The sequence below is a fragment of the Echinops telfairi genome, unplaced genomic scaffold (genome assembly GCF_000313985.2).
Source record: "Echinops telfairi isolate 266 unplaced genomic scaffold, ASM31398v2 ScPeMD7_7469;HRSCAF=8507_1, whole genome shotgun sequence".
Classification (NCBI taxonomy): domain Eukaryota; kingdom Metazoa; phylum Chordata; class Mammalia; order Afrosoricida; family Tenrecidae; genus Echinops; species Echinops telfairi.
The window spans coordinates 91,925,286-91,945,862 of NW_022111373.1; the positions used below are offsets into that span (position 1 = coordinate 91,925,286).

Genomic DNA, 20,577 nt, shown 5'->3' on the forward strand with positions numbered 1-20,577 from the left:
TTAGCGCTGCTTTCAGAGCTGTTGTTTGCCATTGGCTTTCGTTCCCAGATTGACACTGCCTCTTCTAAACTGCTCTGTGCAAGAATTTGCGCACAGCTGATTCCCGTCCCGCGTGTAACTTCCTGTTGCCCTGTGGGGTACTACTTTCAGAGATTATAGCAACCCTGCTTTTCTCTGGAATATTATGAGACTACTTCTGTGGCAGCGTTTTATATTAATTATACATACACTCAGGTAAAGAGAAATAGGGGATTGTGATAATTATCCGGGTGATTCCTTTCTTTCTTTCTATCCCAAACCAAAGGCATAAAGTGTGATGGTGCGAGTTCTAATCCACCATGAGATGTGTTCTTTTCACAGCTGTTATGAGGAACAAAACAAAAATTTTAAAAAATATTCAAAAAAGTCATAAAAGACATCGCTAATGAAAATGTGACAGTTTTGTAATCGGACGTACCAAAAGAACTTAACAGAAAGCAATAGGAGAGAAAATAAGAGGGATCATTTTATTTGATAGTTACTAAACACTGTAAATTACCAAGTGCTTTGCTAAATTCCTGCGCGTGTAGCCCTTATTTTGAAAATTTCAGAGGACATGTCCAAATAGGAAGTGATGTTCTTCCCAATGAATCATGGGAGGCACGAAGCTGGGTAAACACAGGCTTCCTTGTGCTTACTTACTAATCTGTGAAATGCCTCACTACAGATGTGAAATTGTCACTATAGATTATGAAATAAGCACTAGATAACCTGTGCTTGCTCTGTATCTTGGATCACCGGCCCTGACGGGAGAGGTGTCTTCACGAGGATGGCTCTGTGTGGGGCGTGGGGGCGGGGAGGGGGGGCCTCCCACCCCCTTCTAAGGGTGCCACTGATTTGCTGTGTGGACCATACTGTGAGACACAAATGGATGTCAGAGGTCTTTGGTTTACCCACTCCTATTCAGCAGCTTGAATCCCAAACTCTCAGAGACAGCGTTTCTATTTTTAAATTACCCCAGAAAAGGTGTTTTTACACCATTATAATTTATTCATCCAAGTTTCTCTTGGAAAGGAAGACTAATCCACAGGTAAATAATACAATCTGGGAGCTTGCTAATAAACTTCATGAATTCAGCTTTTTTCTGACTTGAAATGTGGCACCATTAAATCACCAGCTAAAGTTTAATTTGCTCTCTTCAGGAAGTTTGTGAAGCATAAAATAAAGGAGGCTTTGAAAGAATGCGCAAACGACTTAAAAGTATTTAAAACAGATTTCTTTATGGGACTATTTTATCAATGTTGAGTTCTTAAAGTATCTTAATTATAAATAATTATGAAAAAAGTTTATTTGTACTGTCTAATTTTATGACATTTTCCCTTAGAAGTTCATATTAGAAGTAATAGATATTTTGCTTTAAACTTTCTACAATTTGTAGTGTTCATGAATTCAGTCCTTCCTTTACTATAAATAGCCCAAATTTGTAGAGTTTTCCCTGTATTTCAGGAATTAGTGAATATTGGAATTACAAAAGCTAAAATACTCTGGAGAAATTGTCAACTTCCAGCTTAACATTACTAGTTTGAGTCAGGCGGTATATATGGAATACAGATTCTTCTAGATAATACCTTTTAGAAAAGACACCCACAGATAGAAGTGTTTGGGGGGTGGGGATGCTATTTTTTTAAATCATTTTATTGGGAGCTTGTACAACTCTTGTCACAATCCATACACCCATCCATTATGTCAAGCACATTTGTGCATTTGTTGCCATCATCATTCTCCAAACATTTTCTTTCTACTTGAGCCCTTGGTATCAGATCCTCATTTATTTCCCTCTCCCTCTCCTACCCTCCCTCCCTCCCTCACGAACCCTTGATAATTCATAAATTATTTTTATTTTTTCATGACTTACACTGACCAGTGTTTCCCTTCACCCACTTTTCTGTTGTCTGTCTCCCAGGGAGGGGGGTTCTATGTAGATCATTGTGATCCATTCCCCCTTTCTCCCCAACCTTCCCCTTCCCCTCCTGCATGGCTACTCTCGTTGGTCCTGAGGGGGGGATGCTATTTTTAACCATCAGCTAATTTCCATGTTACCCCTTTCATTGTATTGTGGAGCCTGCTAAAGCAATCACAATGGTCTTTTCTTACAATCTTTCCATTTTAAATTGATGTTGATCAGTAAGAGGTGTGATCAAAATAGAAGACCAAGATAGGAAAGTACAATTGATAATCAAATGAAAGTAATACATGACAATGGTTTAGTAGTTAAAAGATATTTACTTTAGGAAAACAATGATTGCTCAGAGAAAGTAATTAGATGACTGATAGCTGGTTTCAAACATGTTCAGTGCCAGTATTTTGTGGCACTGAGACTATTTATCAAAAAACTGATCACAAGTGACCTACCAAAACCCCCTCCCAGGGGGACGGACAACAGACAGGGGTAAAGGGAGACATTGGACAGTGCAAGACATGAAAAAAATTTTATAAATTATCAAGGATTCATGAGGGATGGAGGAAGGGAGAGGGAGGGGAAAATGAGGAGCTGATACCAAGGGCTCAAGTAGAAAGAAAATGCTTTGAAAATGATGATGGCAACATATGTACAAATGTGCTTGACACAATGGATGTATGTATGGATTGTGGTAAGAGCTGTACAAGCCCCCAATAAAATTATTTTAAAACAAAAAATAATAAATAAATAACGAGTGGAAATTTGATTCCATGCATGCAAGAACACACGTAAAAAAATGTTCTCCGTTTTATCTATAAGAACCCAAATTAGAAACAATCCACATACCTTTAATTATGAAAAACAGATTTTTTTAAATGGTGGTATATTCCTTGAGTGTAATACTGCACAGTGATGAAAGAACAAACTACAAATATCTACACAGCAACAAGGATGAATCTCAGAAATTTTCAATTTACTGGAGGAAGGTAGGGATGGCAAGTGCTTTGTGTGTAATTGTGCTTGCACGCAGTTCAACAACAGGCGAAACTAATAGTTGATGATAGAAGTCAGGATGAAGGTTATATTGGACGAGCGATGTGCATAGAGGGGCATGAGGGGTCCGTATGTAGTGGGAAATACTTCGCGTCTTGATCTGGGTGGTGGTTTCATAGCTGTGTAGCCGTGTCAAACATCACCGAGCTCTACTCTGGCGATGAAGCCAGTTGATGTACTTTACATATCTTAACTCTCCATAAAAAACAATTTGATTACTATTGTCAAGCAATGTATCATATTTAAAAGATAAACCAACCTAATAAGTAGACCCACATCATAAGACCATCGTCTTAAGGTGGAGATGTATAAAGTAGATATGCTAATTTATTTTTATAAGATTTGTATCACATTTGACTAAATGCATATATTGACTCTATTGAATTTGAGGGCTCTTGTAACAGATTTGATATTTTATGTCTGTTTTGCCCTTTCCCACTAAAATCCAAGAAATAATTGTACTAAAAGCTCAGCTCAGACAGAAATGCATCTTGTTTTAAGGAACAATGCCCTCACGTTACAATAATGTTTTTTTTTCCCCAGGGGGCTTGGGAACATTCCATGGCCTCCTAAATTCAGCTGTGCACGTGATCATGTATTCCTACTATGGACTGTGTGCAATGGGACCAGCCTACCAGAAGTATTTGTGGTGGAAGAAATATTTGACATCACTGCAACTTGTGAGTAATTCATTTTCTCTGAAACCAGATTAGACGTTAAACTGGTGTCACTTGGTTTTAGTATGAAGTAGGACTCTAACTAAAGGAAAACAGAGTTTACAAATCAGTAACAAGGAATATAACGTGTCCGGTAACTTGTCATCAGTATCCCTTCTGCATCATTTGACCTTTGTCAGGAACTTTTCTGAAAACAACAAAATAGAGATTCAGACAATGAAACTAATACGAGTATCATTGAACCATCTCTATCCTACTTCACACTTGTTCCTATCAAGTGAATGTATTTATAATTACAATAATCTTGAAATTATGTGACCCTCAGTGGCAGAATACTTTTCATTAGAACTTAGAATTTCATATTTAGATTTAAATAGCCACCAGGAAATGTAACCCTAAGTGGAGTCTAAGGGGTCTTCAAAATGCTCATGGAACAATGGAATTTAAAAAATATTTTTTCCTATGCACTTTTTGAGGCCCCTTGCCATATGCCTGTCTAGTCCTAACAATTATAAGCCTGTCTTTTCTCCAGCTAGTAAAAGGCATTGTGAAGATAAAAGATATAGTTTACACAAATTTGAGTACTGTCCTTGGGTAGCAAGAGAAAGATGAGAATTTCTGTTCTTGTAAAGATTTACAGCCACGGAAATCCAGAGGGGGCAGTTCTACTATTTCCTGTAGGGTTGTTATGACAAAGAATCAACTCAACAAAGAGTTTTGAGTCTGCAATTAATAATGTTCACAGATGAATCAATCAGTTTAGACCTGCATATAGCCCTAAACATAAATGACTATTTTCCCCCCCTTGAAGAGTAAGCATGGGGCTATGATGGAAAATGAAGAACACAACTATCCTTATATTTCCAGATGCATAGTCCATAAAATACAGTGTTCTATTCTGCCAGTAACACTAACGAGGATGAGCATAGCTGGCCTACTAAAGTTGAACTTGACCCAGCGATTGTGACAGTGTGAACAAGCACAGGAACAGTTGTGACGATGGGGCAGGACCGGGTGGTGTTTCATTCAATTGTGCATGCGGTTGCTATGAGTCAAAATGGACTCACTGGCACCAAACAACAATACTCTGTTGCTGGACTGCGCCATTTCTAAATGCCCGTCTGAACTTTGACAGGATACTTACCCCCTAGCACGCCCAGGGAGGCAAACGTTGAAGACAACATGGCATGCACAGCAGTAGCCTCGATGTGGTTGGACACTGTTAACATATAAATGAGCCATGAGTGCATTGAATACGGGTTCCATTCTTAACTGGGTCATTTTTTTTTTGTTCTTTTTCATCTTTTAGGTCCAGTTCATTATTGTCACCATCCATATAGGTCAGTACTTCTTCATGGAAGATTGCAAGTACCAGTTTCCCGTCTTTGTGTACATCATCATGAGCTATGGGTGCATCTTTTTGGTGCTGTTTCTCCATTTCTGGTACCGTGCCTACACCAAAGGTCAAAGGCTGCCCAAAACTGTGAAAAACGGAATCCACAAAAACAAAGGTCACTGAGACACAAGCACACCAGTGAATCTCTGCTTGAGACTGCGTTCTTGTCTTCCTTGACAATCAACAAATCTACATAGTGGGTGGTTTAAGACCATTTTTGATTTGAGGGTGCCTGCAATGAACTACTAATATGAATATTTAAGTATTTAATCAATATAAGAATCTTTAAACTATGACAATATGAGGAGGTGATATTATAACAGACAACATTCTTTTTCTTCTTGAAACTAGAGTATTTTTTTATTAACAAATTTACCTCTTTGCAGACATACACAAAGTTAATTGCAAAATAGTTGTAGCAAAGGGTTCATTATCCCATGAGAACAAATCTCCTTGTTTGCAAACTGATAACCTTAGTGACAAGTACATTGTGGGCTCAATGTAAGGCTTATTGTTTTGAAGGTATGCCATGAAAGACCTAGGAGGCATTCTTATCAGCACAACTGATGGAAACTATTCAAGATATCCACTTAACATTCTCATGAGTGATTGAACATGACAAACCAGTCGATTTTTTTTTTTAAACCTTCCCTGTGGTCGCTCTATAAAATGGAAATCTAACCCTGGAGTCAGTGCAGGAGCTTCTGTATCCTGTCCACGAGCTGCGAAGACCAGAGGCCACAGTTAGAGGTTTCTGGGCGGGGAAGAAGGAGTCTACTGCACTACATTGCGTCTCTTCTCTGTGCTCCAACTATCGCCTGCGCTGGATTTCTTGGAAACAGCTGTCCTGTTTACATTCTCCTCTCACGGGAACAACGTGTTCTAAATACAATCTGTAGATTATGGTGAAAAGCAGCTGAAAAACTGCTGGCTGCTGTGTACTTGATCAGAAAACTGTTATTGGGGAGCTTTGATTTCTCAAAAATCAGAATCCTCCATAAGAGATCATCAAAACGCAGGCTCTTGGTTCTGAAAAATATGCAAAATACACTGCACATGTAAATATTTGTATCATTCAAATGGATCCTTTCACAAATTCTGTTTCTAGTCAATTGGCCTAAAAATGTATTTAGTGCCCCACTTTTTACTTTCTCATTTGTTGAGTAGTGCCAAGGGTCTTCAAAGCTTGGAAGTGGCGTCCAAGATACAGCGATTGCTCTCAATTCACCTGGAGCACCAGCGGAAGACAGACAGCGGGCACAGGAAAGAAAGTGGATGTGTGGCTGATTGCTCCCAGGAACAACCGCTGCTTGTGTCATGGAACCTGAAGACTGATGGTGCCTTGCTGCCATTTAATTGAAGCATCTATAGAAGAATCGTGGTCAAAGAGTAAAATCAGAACGGAATTGAAATTCACATAGAATCCATCATTTTCTATATCAGTGGAAACGGGATGAACCCCTAACATTATTACCCTGAGATAATCTTGAAAACTTAGACCAAAAATAGTCCCTGGATGCTTCTTAAAACCAAGCAGTAGTTTAGCTTCACTAGATAGAATATCTGCCTTGAGCGTTGTGCCCTATTAAGGGCTATCTGTGTGGAATCAAATTGGTAACTCAGAAGATTAGATAGGAAACATGGATAGCAGTGAGTTTATATCAATGGGGAAGTAACAACTGAGAAGAGCCAGACTAGTTGCACAACTCGAAGAATGTAGTCAAGGTCCGTGGATCATCCATGTACGTGCACATACTTGAGCTGGTACATATTTTACTGTGCATATTGTGAACCACAACAGAATAACAGATGAAATTTGTTTCACTTCCTTTGTTGTTGAAGAACCAAACTAGTGTATTTATTATTCGGATTTTATTATAAATAAAGGATGGTTTCCTGGGTTGGGTTTTTTTTTTATGTGTTGTCCCAGAAGCACTGGTGTTTGGACATTTCTGAATTTTTCCATCTTGTGTTTTTTCCTTGTTATATTTATATTAAATTCTGAATGACTGTTTCTGCTTGTCTGAGTTTAAACAATTAGTACTGTGGGCTCCAGCTGGAACATAACACAATGTAACACACAGTGATACTGCGTTGTCACTGGAAATGCCTGCCTTTCTCATCTTCCTCCAGAGTCAGTAGTCTATACCATGGCCTTCTCTCTTCAGACTTAACCAGATTCGTAAGATTATCTGCCTTTAAGTGGCCTTCAGTGATTTCACTTGCTGACTAAGGAGAATCTCCTGTAGTGGAATCTGCTCCAGGGCAACGACTTTGGGTTTGGGATTTTCCCTATAGGAAAAGATGAATGCTGACAAATGGAAAAACCAAACGCACTGCCACTGAATGAATTTTGACTCACAGTGACCCTTTCTAAGGCTTGTCTTTTAAAAAAAATTTTTTTAAGAAGAGTGAAAAGTAGAAGCTCTAATATATTTCATTGTATGGGTCTCCGGACTTCTTGCATGTTCTGCTGTTTTAGCTCTTCATCCCCCAGCTTTGATGGAAGGAGAAGGTGAGCTATATATACATTCAGAGAGTTTCCAGATTCAAGTAGGGAAAAGACCCAAAGGCAGCAGAAATAACTAGGGGATAAAGTAAAGTTTGATTTATTTTCTTACATAATTTTTTGATCTGCAGTATCCAAACTCTCTTAACTTCAATAGTCTTTAAAATGTTTGATGTTCTTATGAGCAAACAACAGCAGGTGATGAAAGGACATTCTAAATTATATCCTCAGAGTGGAGAGCTAGAATATTCCCGAGAAAGACCTGATTGAAGCTGATTGAAGTATCCTCCCTTATTCGAGCAAAGTGAATGTCCCCAGGAATAGGATTTGTGTGGGCCCTGCTTTTCTAAAGAGTCCTTAGGTGGTCACACACAGCTCATTTCTCAAGACGTTATAGCCTTTGTATTTGCTTACCAACAAACCAAAAGTCCAGTGGCACATTCTGTGAATCCTTGAGGGCCTGCGTCTACCTTGTAAATACATCCAAATGCAACATTTTAGGTACCTGTGGGGCATTGCCATTTTACAGTCTTAATCCTAATCAAGCAGCAGTCTTAATTCAGTAGAATACATTATTGCATAAGTTATAAAACCGAGGTTACATTTCCTTAATTTGCCCCTACTTTCTGTTAACTTTTTAAAGACTGGAAAACTGTGGGTATTGCCAAAATTTGGGTTTGTTTTTCTCTGTGTATGATAATAAATTGGTGGTATTACATGTTTATGTGTGCTTGTCTCATTTTAGAAACTAGTTGCGTGTGTTTGCATGGGCAGCTGGTTTTTGATCGGATGACCCAGTCAGTGAAAACATCTTACACATTTTCATAGCTGTGCTAGACGTTACTGTAGGACAAAGCTGTCTGTGCCATAGGTGGGGCCTCCTGGAGCTTCCAGACCAGCAGGGAGAGAATCTGTGCCAATGTAGTCTGTGGTGCAGGAGACTATATGATACATGCTACAGAAGTTAAAGTCCTGCTACAAGTCCCAACAAGCAGGTAAGGTCCTATGAGGAAGTTTGAACTTGTGTATGAAGACAGAATTCCAAAATAAGCAGTGGGTTAGTGGGTAAAACATTCTAAGAAGAAATAAGGCCGCAGAGAAGAGTGTTAAGCAAATCTGAAAGAGGACTGATCGACAGGTATAGAGCATGGCGTCCTGTGGGTGGCCCCCAGAGGTGCGCATGGCTGTTCACTGCAGCCCTGGTTGTAGTGACCAAAGACTATTCACCGTCATGTCCTCCACGAAGAGGCTGTTGGATAGACCGGTACCGCTGTACAACGGCGAATGCTGTCGGAGAAGAAAAGGAATGGAGAAGCTCCAGGTGCTGCCATAAGGTGATTGCCGGGAAAACCTTGACAAACCTTAGGTGCAGAAGAGAACCTATAACATGCTGCCTTTAAATACGAAATGAACAGTGGGAGGGCAAGAGAAAGCAACGTGCCTTCACATGTAATCAGGCATTTAATTGCCTTTTGAAGAAGGAATACTAGAAAGAGGAACACAATCAAACATTTTTTTTCTGAGTGGAAGAAGAAAAGAGAGGAATGAGTTCATGGATGGATGTCAGGTTGCTTACAATACACCCAGTTTTACAGGGGTTAGCTTGGAACCAGGTAACTATTTTTCACTGACAAATAAGGAAAAGGTCATCTTTTAAAAAATGTCTTATCAAGTCAAGTCGTTCGCATAACTGCACAGAAAAGCCTGTATCAAAGGACTTTAAAACCACCGTTTGGGCCATGCACCCCAAGTGAGACATACGCAAAGGACAAAAGAACCACAAGGACATCAACTGCAGCCATGTGGGAGGCAGTACCTATGTACTACTATTAAAAAGATCGAAACTGCTGTGTTTATAAAACTCAAAAACAAAACAAAACAACAACAAAAAAACCCAAACCTCACTGCTGTCGTGACCCTATATAAGGTGTGAGAGACTGTACATCTTTAGGGGAGCAGATAGTCTCATATCGCTCCCTTGGAGTAACTGATGGGTTTGAACTGCCAACCTTGCACTTAGCAATCCAATGCTGACCCAGCTATCTAGCACCTCCAGGGCTCCATGTCCTATCTGTAGTGTGGTAAAACAAATAAGCAATGAGTTTAATGTAATTCAAACAGGTTTTCAGAGATTCAAATATAAAATGAATGAAAAATAAACCCCAAATCAAATTCGCTGTCATCCAATGCTGACTCATAGTGACCCCCTGTAGCTCTCTGAGACTGTTGATGGGAGTAGAAAGTCCATTCTTTCCTCCAAGGTGGTCTTGAACTGCTGACCATGTGGATTGCAGCCTAATGCATAACCACTATATCACCAGGGCTCTTGAATGAAGCATAAGTAACCTTATATATGAAAGCAAGGAACATATCAAGACTATTGGGGTCCATGGGAACCAACATGAAGAAGCTCACACTAGGCAAAGAGAACCATTTGACTGTCAAAAAGAACAATGGCCGCAGCATACTGAAATACATAAAAATCTGTGATTTGTAACGTGATGTCCCAAAACAAGCAAACTAATGGTTTGCTTCAGAGATTGCTGGAGCACCAATTCATTATTTTGAAAACTGGCAAAGGGGAATATGAACTGCTATTTGACCTTTTCTGATTGTGGAATGTATTCCTCATAGGGCGATTAGATGTCTATAAGGGAAAGAGCTAATAATTGTAGGAGAAACTACAGAATAAAAAATTATTTAACCATGCAGATCCAGTGAGTCTATATTCTCTGTACAGGGGCTGCCTGGTTAGTGGCTCCCCTCCCCCAAAATCTGCACATAGCTTCATCTTCAGAATTCCTGGATTTAAACCAGAATCATGTGATTTCAGGTAGGGAGTTACGCTTCCAAAAGGGGCCCAGGTAGCACAAATAGCTAAGTGATTGGCTGCTAACTAAAAAGTTGATTCTTTGAACCCACTCAGCAGTTTCAAGGAAGAAAGGCCTGTCCATGTGCTTGCATACAATGATGGAAAACCTGATGGGACAGTTCTTCTGTGTCACCTGGGGTCGCAATGAGTCAGGTTCAACTCAATAGTGCTCAGCAACAACCTTTACAAAGAAAAGAAGCAGTCAGTGTGATATAGTTTAGGCAGTGGCCTGTGTGGCAGGTGTGTTTTCCAAAGAGATTGCATTAGCTCCTGTCCCACATGCTCCTTACAAGGTGTGTTTTATTTTCCTTCTACGGAGGGATGGTGTGTACAGCTGAGGGCATATTATTGACTTCTAAGGCTAATATCTAAAAGGCAATGTAGTTATCATTTTGTTCACGGAAATACTCCTGAAGTTGTGGATGGAGATGTGTGTTGGGGTGTGTACAAAGTCATCCTTTGCATAGCAAGCACAGGGACACCAAATTTGGTGGTGGTGGTGGTTAGATGCCATCCAGTTGGCTCTGACACACGATGACAGCAGCACATTGACAGAGAATCGCCAGATTCAGAAGAAGACGTGGAACCAGGGATATAATTGCTGATGTCAGATGGATCTTGGCTCAAAGCAAAACATACCAGAAAGGTGTTTACCTGTTTTTCATTGACTATCCAAAGGCGTTCAACTGTGTGGTCCATAATAAACGGTGGATAACCTTGAGAAGAATGGGAATTCCAGAACATTTCATTGTGCTCATTTGGAACTTGTACATGGATCTAGAGAAAATTGTGTGAAGAGAACAAGGGAATACAGCATGGTTTAAAATCAGGAGAGGTGTGCATCAGGATTGAATCTTCTCACCATACTTGTTCACTCTACACACTGAGCAAGTCATCAGAGAAGCTGGTTTATATGAAAAAGTGAGGCAGTAGGATTCGAGGAAAGCTTATTAACCTGCAGAATGCAGATGACACAGCCTTGTGCTGAAAGTGAGGAGGACTTGAAGCACTTGCTGCTGAAGATCATGGATTACAGCCTTCAGTATGGATTACAACTCGATATAAAGACCGAAAACCTCACAACTGGACCAAGAGATAACGTGGTAAATGGAGGAAAGGTTGAAGTCAAGGATTTTGTCTTTCTTGGGTCCACAATCAATGCTCCTGGAAGCAGCAGTCAAGAGATCAAAAGATGTTTTGCATTAGGTTAATCTGCTGCACAAGACCTCTTTAGAATATTGAAGAGCAAGGATGTTTCCTTGAGGACTAAGATGCACCTGACCAAAGCCATGGTACTCTCCATTGCATCTTATGCATATGAAAGTTGTTCATTGAATAAGGAAGACTGTAGAAGAATCAATGCATTTTGATTGTGGTGTTGGAGAAGAACATTGAAAGTACTGCAAGAAGACACACTGATCTGTATTGGAAGGAGTACGGCCAAAGTGCTCCTTAAAGGCAAGGAAAGCAAGACTTCGTCTTACGTACTTTGAACATATTGTCAGGTGAGACCAATCCCTGGCGAAGGACATCGTGTTTGGTAAAGTGGAGGGGCAGGGAAAAAGAGGAAGGCCCTCAATGAGATGGGCTGACACGACGGATGGAACCATGGTCTCAAGCACAAGAACAGTTGTGAGGATGGTGAAGGAGTATGCAGTATTTCATCTTGTTGTACAAAGGCTTGCTATGGGCTAGAGCCAACTCAATGGCACATAGCAACAACAACATAGGGATCCCATGCACAACAGAATGAACGGTCTCGTGCCATTCTCAAAATTGTTTCTATGCTCGAAACTGTGGTTGCAACCACTGGGTCAGTCCATCTCCTGACGGTCTTCCTCTTTTTTTTTTTAACGGATCCTCTAATGTTTCACTGCTATTCATAAGGTTTTCCGTGGTTCATCCCTCAGAAATTCTGCCTCTTCCTTCTCGCTAGTCTGTTTTTAATCTGGAAGATCCACTGAAGCCTGTTTACCAGGAGTGACTCTGGTGGCATTTGAAATGCCAGTGGCAGAGCTTCCAGCATCACAGTAACACCCCAAACCACCACTGTACAAGTGGTGGATTTAATTTGATAGGCAATATAACGTGGGTTATTATGGCTTGAGATTCATAACAATACTAATTATATAAAGATCACCAAAAGCCATACAAGCAGTGATGTTCTGCATTAAATAGAAAAAGCTCAAATAGTTTTGACTGGGCTGGGGCAGGAATTCAGAAAAAGCTTCAAAGAAGAGGCAGTAGGAGCTGACTCATGAAATATGAGGGATATTTGCACAACAGAAAACGAAGGAGAAGAATATGCCAACAGACAATTCCAGGCAAGCAAAGGAATGTAATATTTGGGTACAAGTGTGAAGATAACATCTAAGGTGTCTATGATAGCTCAGCTTCAAGAATGCACTGTTCAGAGCAGAATTGAAGAGAGTAAGGGAAGGAGGAGTAGGTGATGAGCAGTTTTTGTATCTGTTGACTTTGAGGGACATTCCTCCTCAAAGATTCTGCATTTCCTCAAATGGTAGTGTGATGTCTGCTTTTTCAAAGAGCTGATTTGAGAAGAGATGAACAGAGGGTAATAGGTAGGAAGATTGTAGGATTGATGGAAGACTTTTTTCCCCCTATTAAAATAGAAGGAATCCTCCCAGAAGAAGGAAATAGAGAACAGCACTGAAGATATAGCCTGCAGAGAGGGGCTGGTCTGTCCAGATCACACAGGAGCAAACAGAGAGAGAGAAAGAACCTCGCCATGGTCCACCAAGCCCCAGGACGACATGCCTGCTTCGAGCAGCCAGTGCACAGAGAGGATCTTATGGCTGGCCCCACCATAAGACAAGATGTTCCCTCATTGACCCCTACCGCTAAGGGGGACAGCACTGGAGACACAGTGGGGTGAAATGCAAAGGGAGTGCAATAGGGCAGTAAGGGGAGTAAAGTGACCAAGTCCTCGAGGAATCCTGAAAACAGATTTCTGATTGGGGGGCAGGGCTTGGCTCCTCATCAGACGCTATTGGTTTTTTTTAGTCTTTTGTTTGTTTTGTTTTTGTCTCTTTGTTTTCTTTTTCTTTTGCCCTATATCTATCTATATAATCCCAAGGAGAAAACAACGGGAACGGCGGTTCTGGGGGGAATGGGAGAGGAGGGGGGAAGTAGGAGGACTGAGGAGCCAACAAACTCAGGGATAAAGGAGCAACAAGAGATCTAAAATTGGCAGTGAGGAGGGGGTGGAATGCTTGGTGGGGTTTGACCAAGTGCAATGTATCCAAGAGAAATTATTGAGAGCTGAATGGAGGAGGGTAAGCATGATAGTGGGATAGGAGGAAGGTGAAAGGAAATAGAAAAAATAGGAGGCAAAAGCTATTTATAGAGCTATAGCTATAGGCATGTATATATATATATAAAACTATATTAATTTATAACAAAAGGGATAGAGGTCAATATACATATATTTATATGTTAAGTAATAAGATAGCAGACAGACTTTGGGCCTCTCCTCAAGGTCTCCCTTAACACAAGAACACTTTGCTCTAATAACCAGGCACTCTTTGATACTTACCTTCCCAACACGATTGCTGAAGACAAAATGGGTGCATAAGTAAATGTGGTGAAGAGAGCCGATGGTGCCTGGCTATCAAAAGATACAGTGTCTGAGGTCCTAAAGGCTTGAAATTAAACAAGCAGCCATCTAGCAGGGAAGCAAATGAGCCCACATGGAAGATGTGCACCAGCCTGTGTGATCATGAGGTGTCGATAGGATCGGGTATCAGGTATTAAAAGATCCCAAACGAACAACTATATAGATGTGAATGAGGGGGGTTGGAGTGGAGACCCAAAGCCCATCTGTAGACAACTGGATATCCCCCACAGAAGGGTTATAAGGAAGTGATGATTCAACCAAGGTGCAGTATAGCACTGACAAAACACACATCATTCCTCTAGTTCATGAATGCTTCCTCGCCCCACTACCCTGACCCCACTTCTACCTTGCAAATCTGACTAGACTGGAGAGCACACATTGATACAGACTAGAACTCTCCACACAGGGAATTCAGGACGGATAAACCCCTCAGGAGCAGTAGTGGGAGTAGTGTTATCATGACGGTAGGGGGATGGTCAGGGAGGGGAAAAGGGATAAAGGGGGAACTATCACAAGGGGACAAATAACAGAAATGTGGATGAAGGGAGACAATGGACAGTGTAAGATCTGAAATAATAATAACAGTATATAATTGATCCCAGATTCACAAGGGAGGGTGGGGAGGGAGGGGAAAAGAGAGGAACTTACACCAAGGGCTCAAGTAGAAAATGTTTTGGAAATGATAATGGCAATATATATACAAATATGATTGATGCAATTAATGTATTGGATGTTGTAAGCACCCCCAATAAAAGTATTTTTAAAAATAAGGTAGAAGTAATGTGAGCATGTTTATAAGTCCTAGCAATGGCCTGGAGCCCAGCTGCTAATCAAAGGGTGAGAGGTTTGAGTGCACCCAGTGGCGCCTAGGACAGAGGGTCTGGTGGCCTACATCCATAAATCTAAACGATACAAACCAGCCTGGTTGTACTCTGGCCCATATCCTGTCACCATGCGTCAGAATCAACATGGTGGCAACTGATGTGGTCGATTTTTTAATTATTATTAAATACTTCTATTGGGGCTCTTACATCTCTTGTCACAATCCATACATTCATCCAGTGTGCCAAGCACATTTGCACATATGCTGCCATGGGGGAGAGAGGGGGCAGAAATGGGGAGCTGATATCAGGGGCTCAAGTGGGAAGAGAATGCTTTGAAAATGATGATGGCAGCATATGGTTGATTGGTTTTCAGGATGGTCTAGGGAGAAGAGGGAAAACATTCTATAGACAAAGTGAGGAGTGAACGAAGGAGCTTACCAGATTTCAAATAATTCCCTGCTCATTAAGCTCCTTATACATCTTACACAATATAGTCATTACAACCTCTCTATACAGGAGGTACAATGAGGAAGATTTAGATGAGGAAATTGAGTCTTACAGACTTAAGTACATTGCCCAACATCAGAAAGTTACTGAGTAATAGGATTGGATGTAAACTACAGAACTGTTTGAGTCTAAAGTCGTCATGTAAGCACTGCGCTATACTGGAGCCCTGGTGGGGTGGTGGTTAGGAGTCAGGCTGCGATCCACAAGGATGGTAGTCCCAAACCACCAACCACTTTGAGAGAGAGAGAAAGATGGGTTTTCTACGCCCACTAACTTACAGTTTCGAAAACTCATCAACTTTGGATTAGTTTGGGTTTGTTTATAGTGCCAGGAGGGGTTGATAGAGTGGATTCTGCAGATCCAACAAGTAATGATGAACCCCCCAAATGCCAGTTAAAAAAGCAAGAGAGAGGTGTATTTCCTTTTCATATGGAGTTGGTAATTTGCAGCCAGAAGTGCTTTGGTGCCACCCCAGTAGCAGAGACTTAGGGTCTTTTTATTTTGCGGCTCTGCCTTGTAGGCTTCCTTTGGCCGGGACACATCACAGTCCAACAGGGAGGCTGGAACTCCAGGGGCTACACACGTTTCACTAGCATGAGGATGGAGAAGGACCTGGCCTTTCCAGCTGAGGACACGTAACAGAAGCTACACGGCGTTGGCCAGCTTTGAGTCATGTGGGTTACACATAACAAAAGGGAGGCTGGGAAATGTCGCCGTTAACTCGATCATATGGCCACTGACGAAGGAGAAGAATGGATCCTGGAGGATACAGGATTGGAAATGCACAATGTGGAGACAGCAGTGTGTGTGGAGGCCTTGGGAACGAGTGGGTGAGGTCGAAAGCGGGTTATCAGAATTGAGCCGAAAGAGGAACTGTTTCGCGTGGTGGTGGATGGATGGTCTGAGGAGTGAAGAGCCTGGAGAAGCCAGACTTTCGGAACGGAGTCTACCAGATGCCAGGGTGCTCTGAGTAGGGTTGTGTGGCCAGAAAGACATTAGGTAACAGCAGTAAGAAAAGCAAAACAACCTCAATACCTGGGTTTGTGCACAAGTTAGTTCTTTTTTTTTTAAACCGAATGCTGGGGAAGCCAGCCCCCCACAACTAATCATGGGTTGGGTAGGCTCAGTTGTACGGTTAAAATATATAAAGATTATAGTAAAGTCATAGAGAATAATGGAGATAGGAGAGAAAGTAAAATAAAGAAGTCAGACACATTTTCATGGTAGTATGCTCACCTCTGGACAGCCATGATTTCAACAGCCAGGTCTGCGCACAGAGAGGGCAGGAGTGAGCAAGGGTGATTTATTGCTAACCAAGGCTTATATATCTTTTGGGGGGCCTTCAAGCCCCCTAATTACAGGTAAAGACATATGTAACAGGAAGGGGTTGTACTATAGATAATACAGTAATGGGAAGGGGACAATCTAGCAGTGGGACAGACAATAGGGTCTGTTTGCTCGATAACTTGACAATCCTTTACCATTAGTTGCAAATAGTTAGGTTTGGCATATATTTAGGGGAGACAAGCTAGGGAACAGTTTTTTTATATCCCACAACCAAACATTATTTTAGAATAATTTTAAGTTTACAGAAAAACAGTGATGATAATTCCAAAAGTTACCATTACTCAACATCCTGTTGCTCGGTTGTTAACATTTACATTAGCACGGCACATTTGTCACAGTTAATGAACGAATATCACACAATGTTATTAATTACAGTCCATACTTTATCTAGATCTCCTTATTTTTACCAGAATCCCCTCCAGGATACATTACATTTAGTCAGCATGCCTCTTTAGACTTGTCTTTGCTGTTACAGTTTCTCAGAACTTCCTTGATAACCTGATAATCTTGAGGCCAGGTCAGATATTTCATAGCATGTCCCTAAGGTGGAATTTGTCTGTTGTTTTCTGATGATGAGGTTAGGGTAATGTACTGGAGAGATGAGTACCCAGAGAAGGACATCATGCTTGATGAAGTAGAGGGGCAGGGGAAGAGAGACAAGCCTCAACAAGATGGATTGACAGAGTGGCTACAATAACAGACTCCAACATAAGACAATGGTGAGGATGGAGCAGGACCAGGCAGTGTTCTGTTCATTATACATTGGCTTCTATGAGTCAGACCAGGCTCGATGGCACCTAACATCGACTATGTGCTCTTGTGAGGGAAACCATTTAGGTAAGTGCTATTCTCCTGGCATCATGTCAAGGTTACCCCTTATTAACTAGATATATCACTGTTGATGTTGACCTTGACATCTGCCTGAGGTAGCATGACTCCCCCCAAACACATACTCCATTTTGTTATATAATCTATCGAAGTATGCAGTACCATATCTCAAGAGTGGAGAGTTAAATTACACATTCTGACAGGTGTGAGTGACCTCTTGTTGTTCTTTTAGTTTGTGTTTTCCTAATCACAAATGATGCTGATCATAATTGGGTTCTTTTTGTTGCTCATTGTGATTATTAAAGTTTTGTATCCACTTGGTTGTGCCAGGATTCTTAGTGGTTTGGCAGTTAAAACCTAGAAATCCCCTATCATGTGATCTAACACAATCTAACTTCCTGCCATGTGTCAATTCTGATCACCTACATAACGAAATCTGCTATGAAAAGTCGTCAGATTAGGGTGGGATACAACACCCTTACTCAAGTCACAGACTGGCTGTGGCCTGCTCCCAATATAAGTGGGTGCTGTAGAAAAGCTTGCTTTTGCTGAGTCTGAATCCTGCCTATAGCTTGTTAACCTCCAGTTCTTTGGAGTTGAGCCAATGTCCTGCCATAATTTCTGCTGATCCTGGAAGTCTTCAGTGGCCTGGCATCTGACCTGCTGGCCTCAGAGTCATTCACCTCTGTAGCCCCAAGGCTGTCATCTTCCTGCCTGTCCTGGGTTAATCAGCCTTCACAGCTACACAAGTCAGCAGAAGCCTCTAACCTATCTGGCCCATGGACTTGGAAGTTGCCTGTTTGTACAACAATTGAGACCAAAAATTTAAGTTACTACATGTGAACCTTACTATAGCTGCCATGAGGAGGAGCCCTGGTGCCATAGTGGTTACACATTGGCTTGCAATCCTCAAGGTCAGCAGTTCAAAACTTCTAGCCACTCTGTGGAAGACACATGTCATTTCTATTCTTGTAAAGAGTTACAGTCTCAGAAGCTCACAGGGACAGTTGTACTCTCTCCTAAATTTTGGCATCAACCTGATGGCAGTGAGTTTTTGTTTTATATCTGCCACAATCAATTTTACAGTGCTCTCTGTCTGAAAACAAGGCTATTCACATCCCTCAACTATTGTCAGAGGGGATTCATCTGAGGCTTAATCTAAGTGTGGACGCTGCAAATGGATTTTGACCTTCCACTGTCTTCCATAGCCTTGTGCAAACCAACTGTTCTCTATATAAGCTCTGATACCATTCCCTCTTTCATATTTGAGTTATATTATTTATAATCCTTGGATCACACAGGCTGGTGTGCTTCTTCCATGTGGACTTAGTTGACACCTCACAACGGAATGCTACTCAATGACTAGAAGATGGACAGTCTTCATACCACTAAAACCCAATGTCCTCAAGTGGATCCTATCTCACAGTGACCAAAAATATCCCCCTAACTTAGTAAAAAGTATCTCCCTTGATCACTGTGCTCTTTTAAGAACTGTGTATATGGGATCAAATCTACAACAGCGACTTGAAAGATTGGGTAAGAACTCGAGAGGCATTGAGTTTATGTTAACGAGGGAGGACCAACTCTGAAAAGGAGCGTGCGAATGGTTGCGCAAATGGAACGTGTGATCAATTTCACTAAGTGATAGCTGTAGAAATTGCTTAATTCGTATGTTTTGCTGTGTATATTTTCCACAACAACAAAATAAATATATTTTTGAATAAGTAAATAAATAAGACCAACCTTAGTAAAGTGAGGAGCCTAGAAAACCTAAGTTCCGTTTAATGGAGTCATGAGTTTATGAACCAAGAGGCATACCTGGTGTGAAATCATGTTTAATCCTCACACAGCATCTTAGAGACCTTGGCCTAATTTTCTCCTTGTTATTGAAATTATCTGCCCAGAGTCTCACATCCTACAGAATTTAGGATCAGGTTTCAAAACTAGGACTACTGGTTCAGAACCCAAGGCTGTCTTTCCTGGCCATTAACTCACCGTGTCTTTGGACGGATGGTTTGCCTTCTAGTAGCTAGTCGTATACTATCCACAGCTGTTGGCTGCATAGGTCCCTTTCTTTGGTTCTTTGTATCATTTTGAAACATGAATTAAGATGAATGCATTCCCCAATACCCCCGCCCGATATAAGAGTAATCACATTTGCCAACGGAGATGCTTTAAGACTATGATTTTAAGGCAATGAATCAATTTCATGCCTACAGGCAAAGCACCCCTGTCCTCCTCATTTATAACACATTCCCTTGCCATGATTTACTTCTTTCACGGGAGAGCTTCTTTCACGGGAGAGCGCTTGAACATACAGCTGGATGTATTTTACCCCGGTGGTCTTAGCTATCTAGTGCTGTGATCACTGATAAATTACACAAATAGGTGGTTTTCATCTCAGAAATTTATTTTCTTAGTCTAGAAGTCCAAATTCTCGTGCTGACTGTGATTTAGGCTTTCTTTCCTGTGGTGGCTCTGGGGCAAGAACCTTGTCTCTTTTCAGCTTCTGTGTCTTGGCTTCTTATAGTTCTCATGGCATCTATCGCCCTTATCTGTACTTCTTGCTTGCTTTCTCAATCTGCCTTTTAGAGATCTCAAAAGAGATGGACTGAAATCACATCCTATACTCATAGCGCCTCATTAGCATAATAAAGAAACCCCATTGCCAAAGGGGATGGTAACAGAAGGTGGGGGGGGGTGTTTTTCTTTGAGTAATATTGCATTGTGTGTAAGATCAAAGTTGACCCAGCTGTATAAAGTGAAATTACTTGTAATGGCTCTTGTATCCATCGTAACTCCCACCAAATGATTGAGTGGGACCATGAGAATGGGGTGTGAAAGACTAGGAGGGGATTGGCCAGTTTTACCATTTCACTGGGCATGTAAGAGGGAGCCATCTCAAGAATCAGCGAGAGAATCTCTTGACTATCAAGGAAGAGGATCCACCAATAGAGGTAGTAAGTAAAATCCCCTTTTTAAATGGCA

General features: G+C 41.2%; 1 protein-coding gene across 3 annotated transcripts in view; it reads left to right on the forward strand.

Moving 5' to 3' along the window:
- The window catches only part of ELOVL7 (ELOVL fatty acid elongase 7), a 33,467-nt gene extending 26,492 nt beyond the window's left edge, over positions 1-6,975 (forward strand). For all 3 annotated transcript variants that reach the window (XM_004703587.2, XM_045285383.1, XM_004703588.2), the window contains 2 exons: positions 3,536-3,672; positions 4,979-6,975. In XM_004703587.2, coding sequence (XP_004703644.1) covers positions 3,536-3,672; positions 4,979-5,188 — 347 coding nt within the window. In that variant the 3' untranslated portion in view covers positions 5,189-6,975. The remainder of the gene's footprint in view (positions 1-3,535; positions 3,673-4,978) is intronic.
- Positions 6,976-20,577: the final 13,602 nt, after the last annotated feature.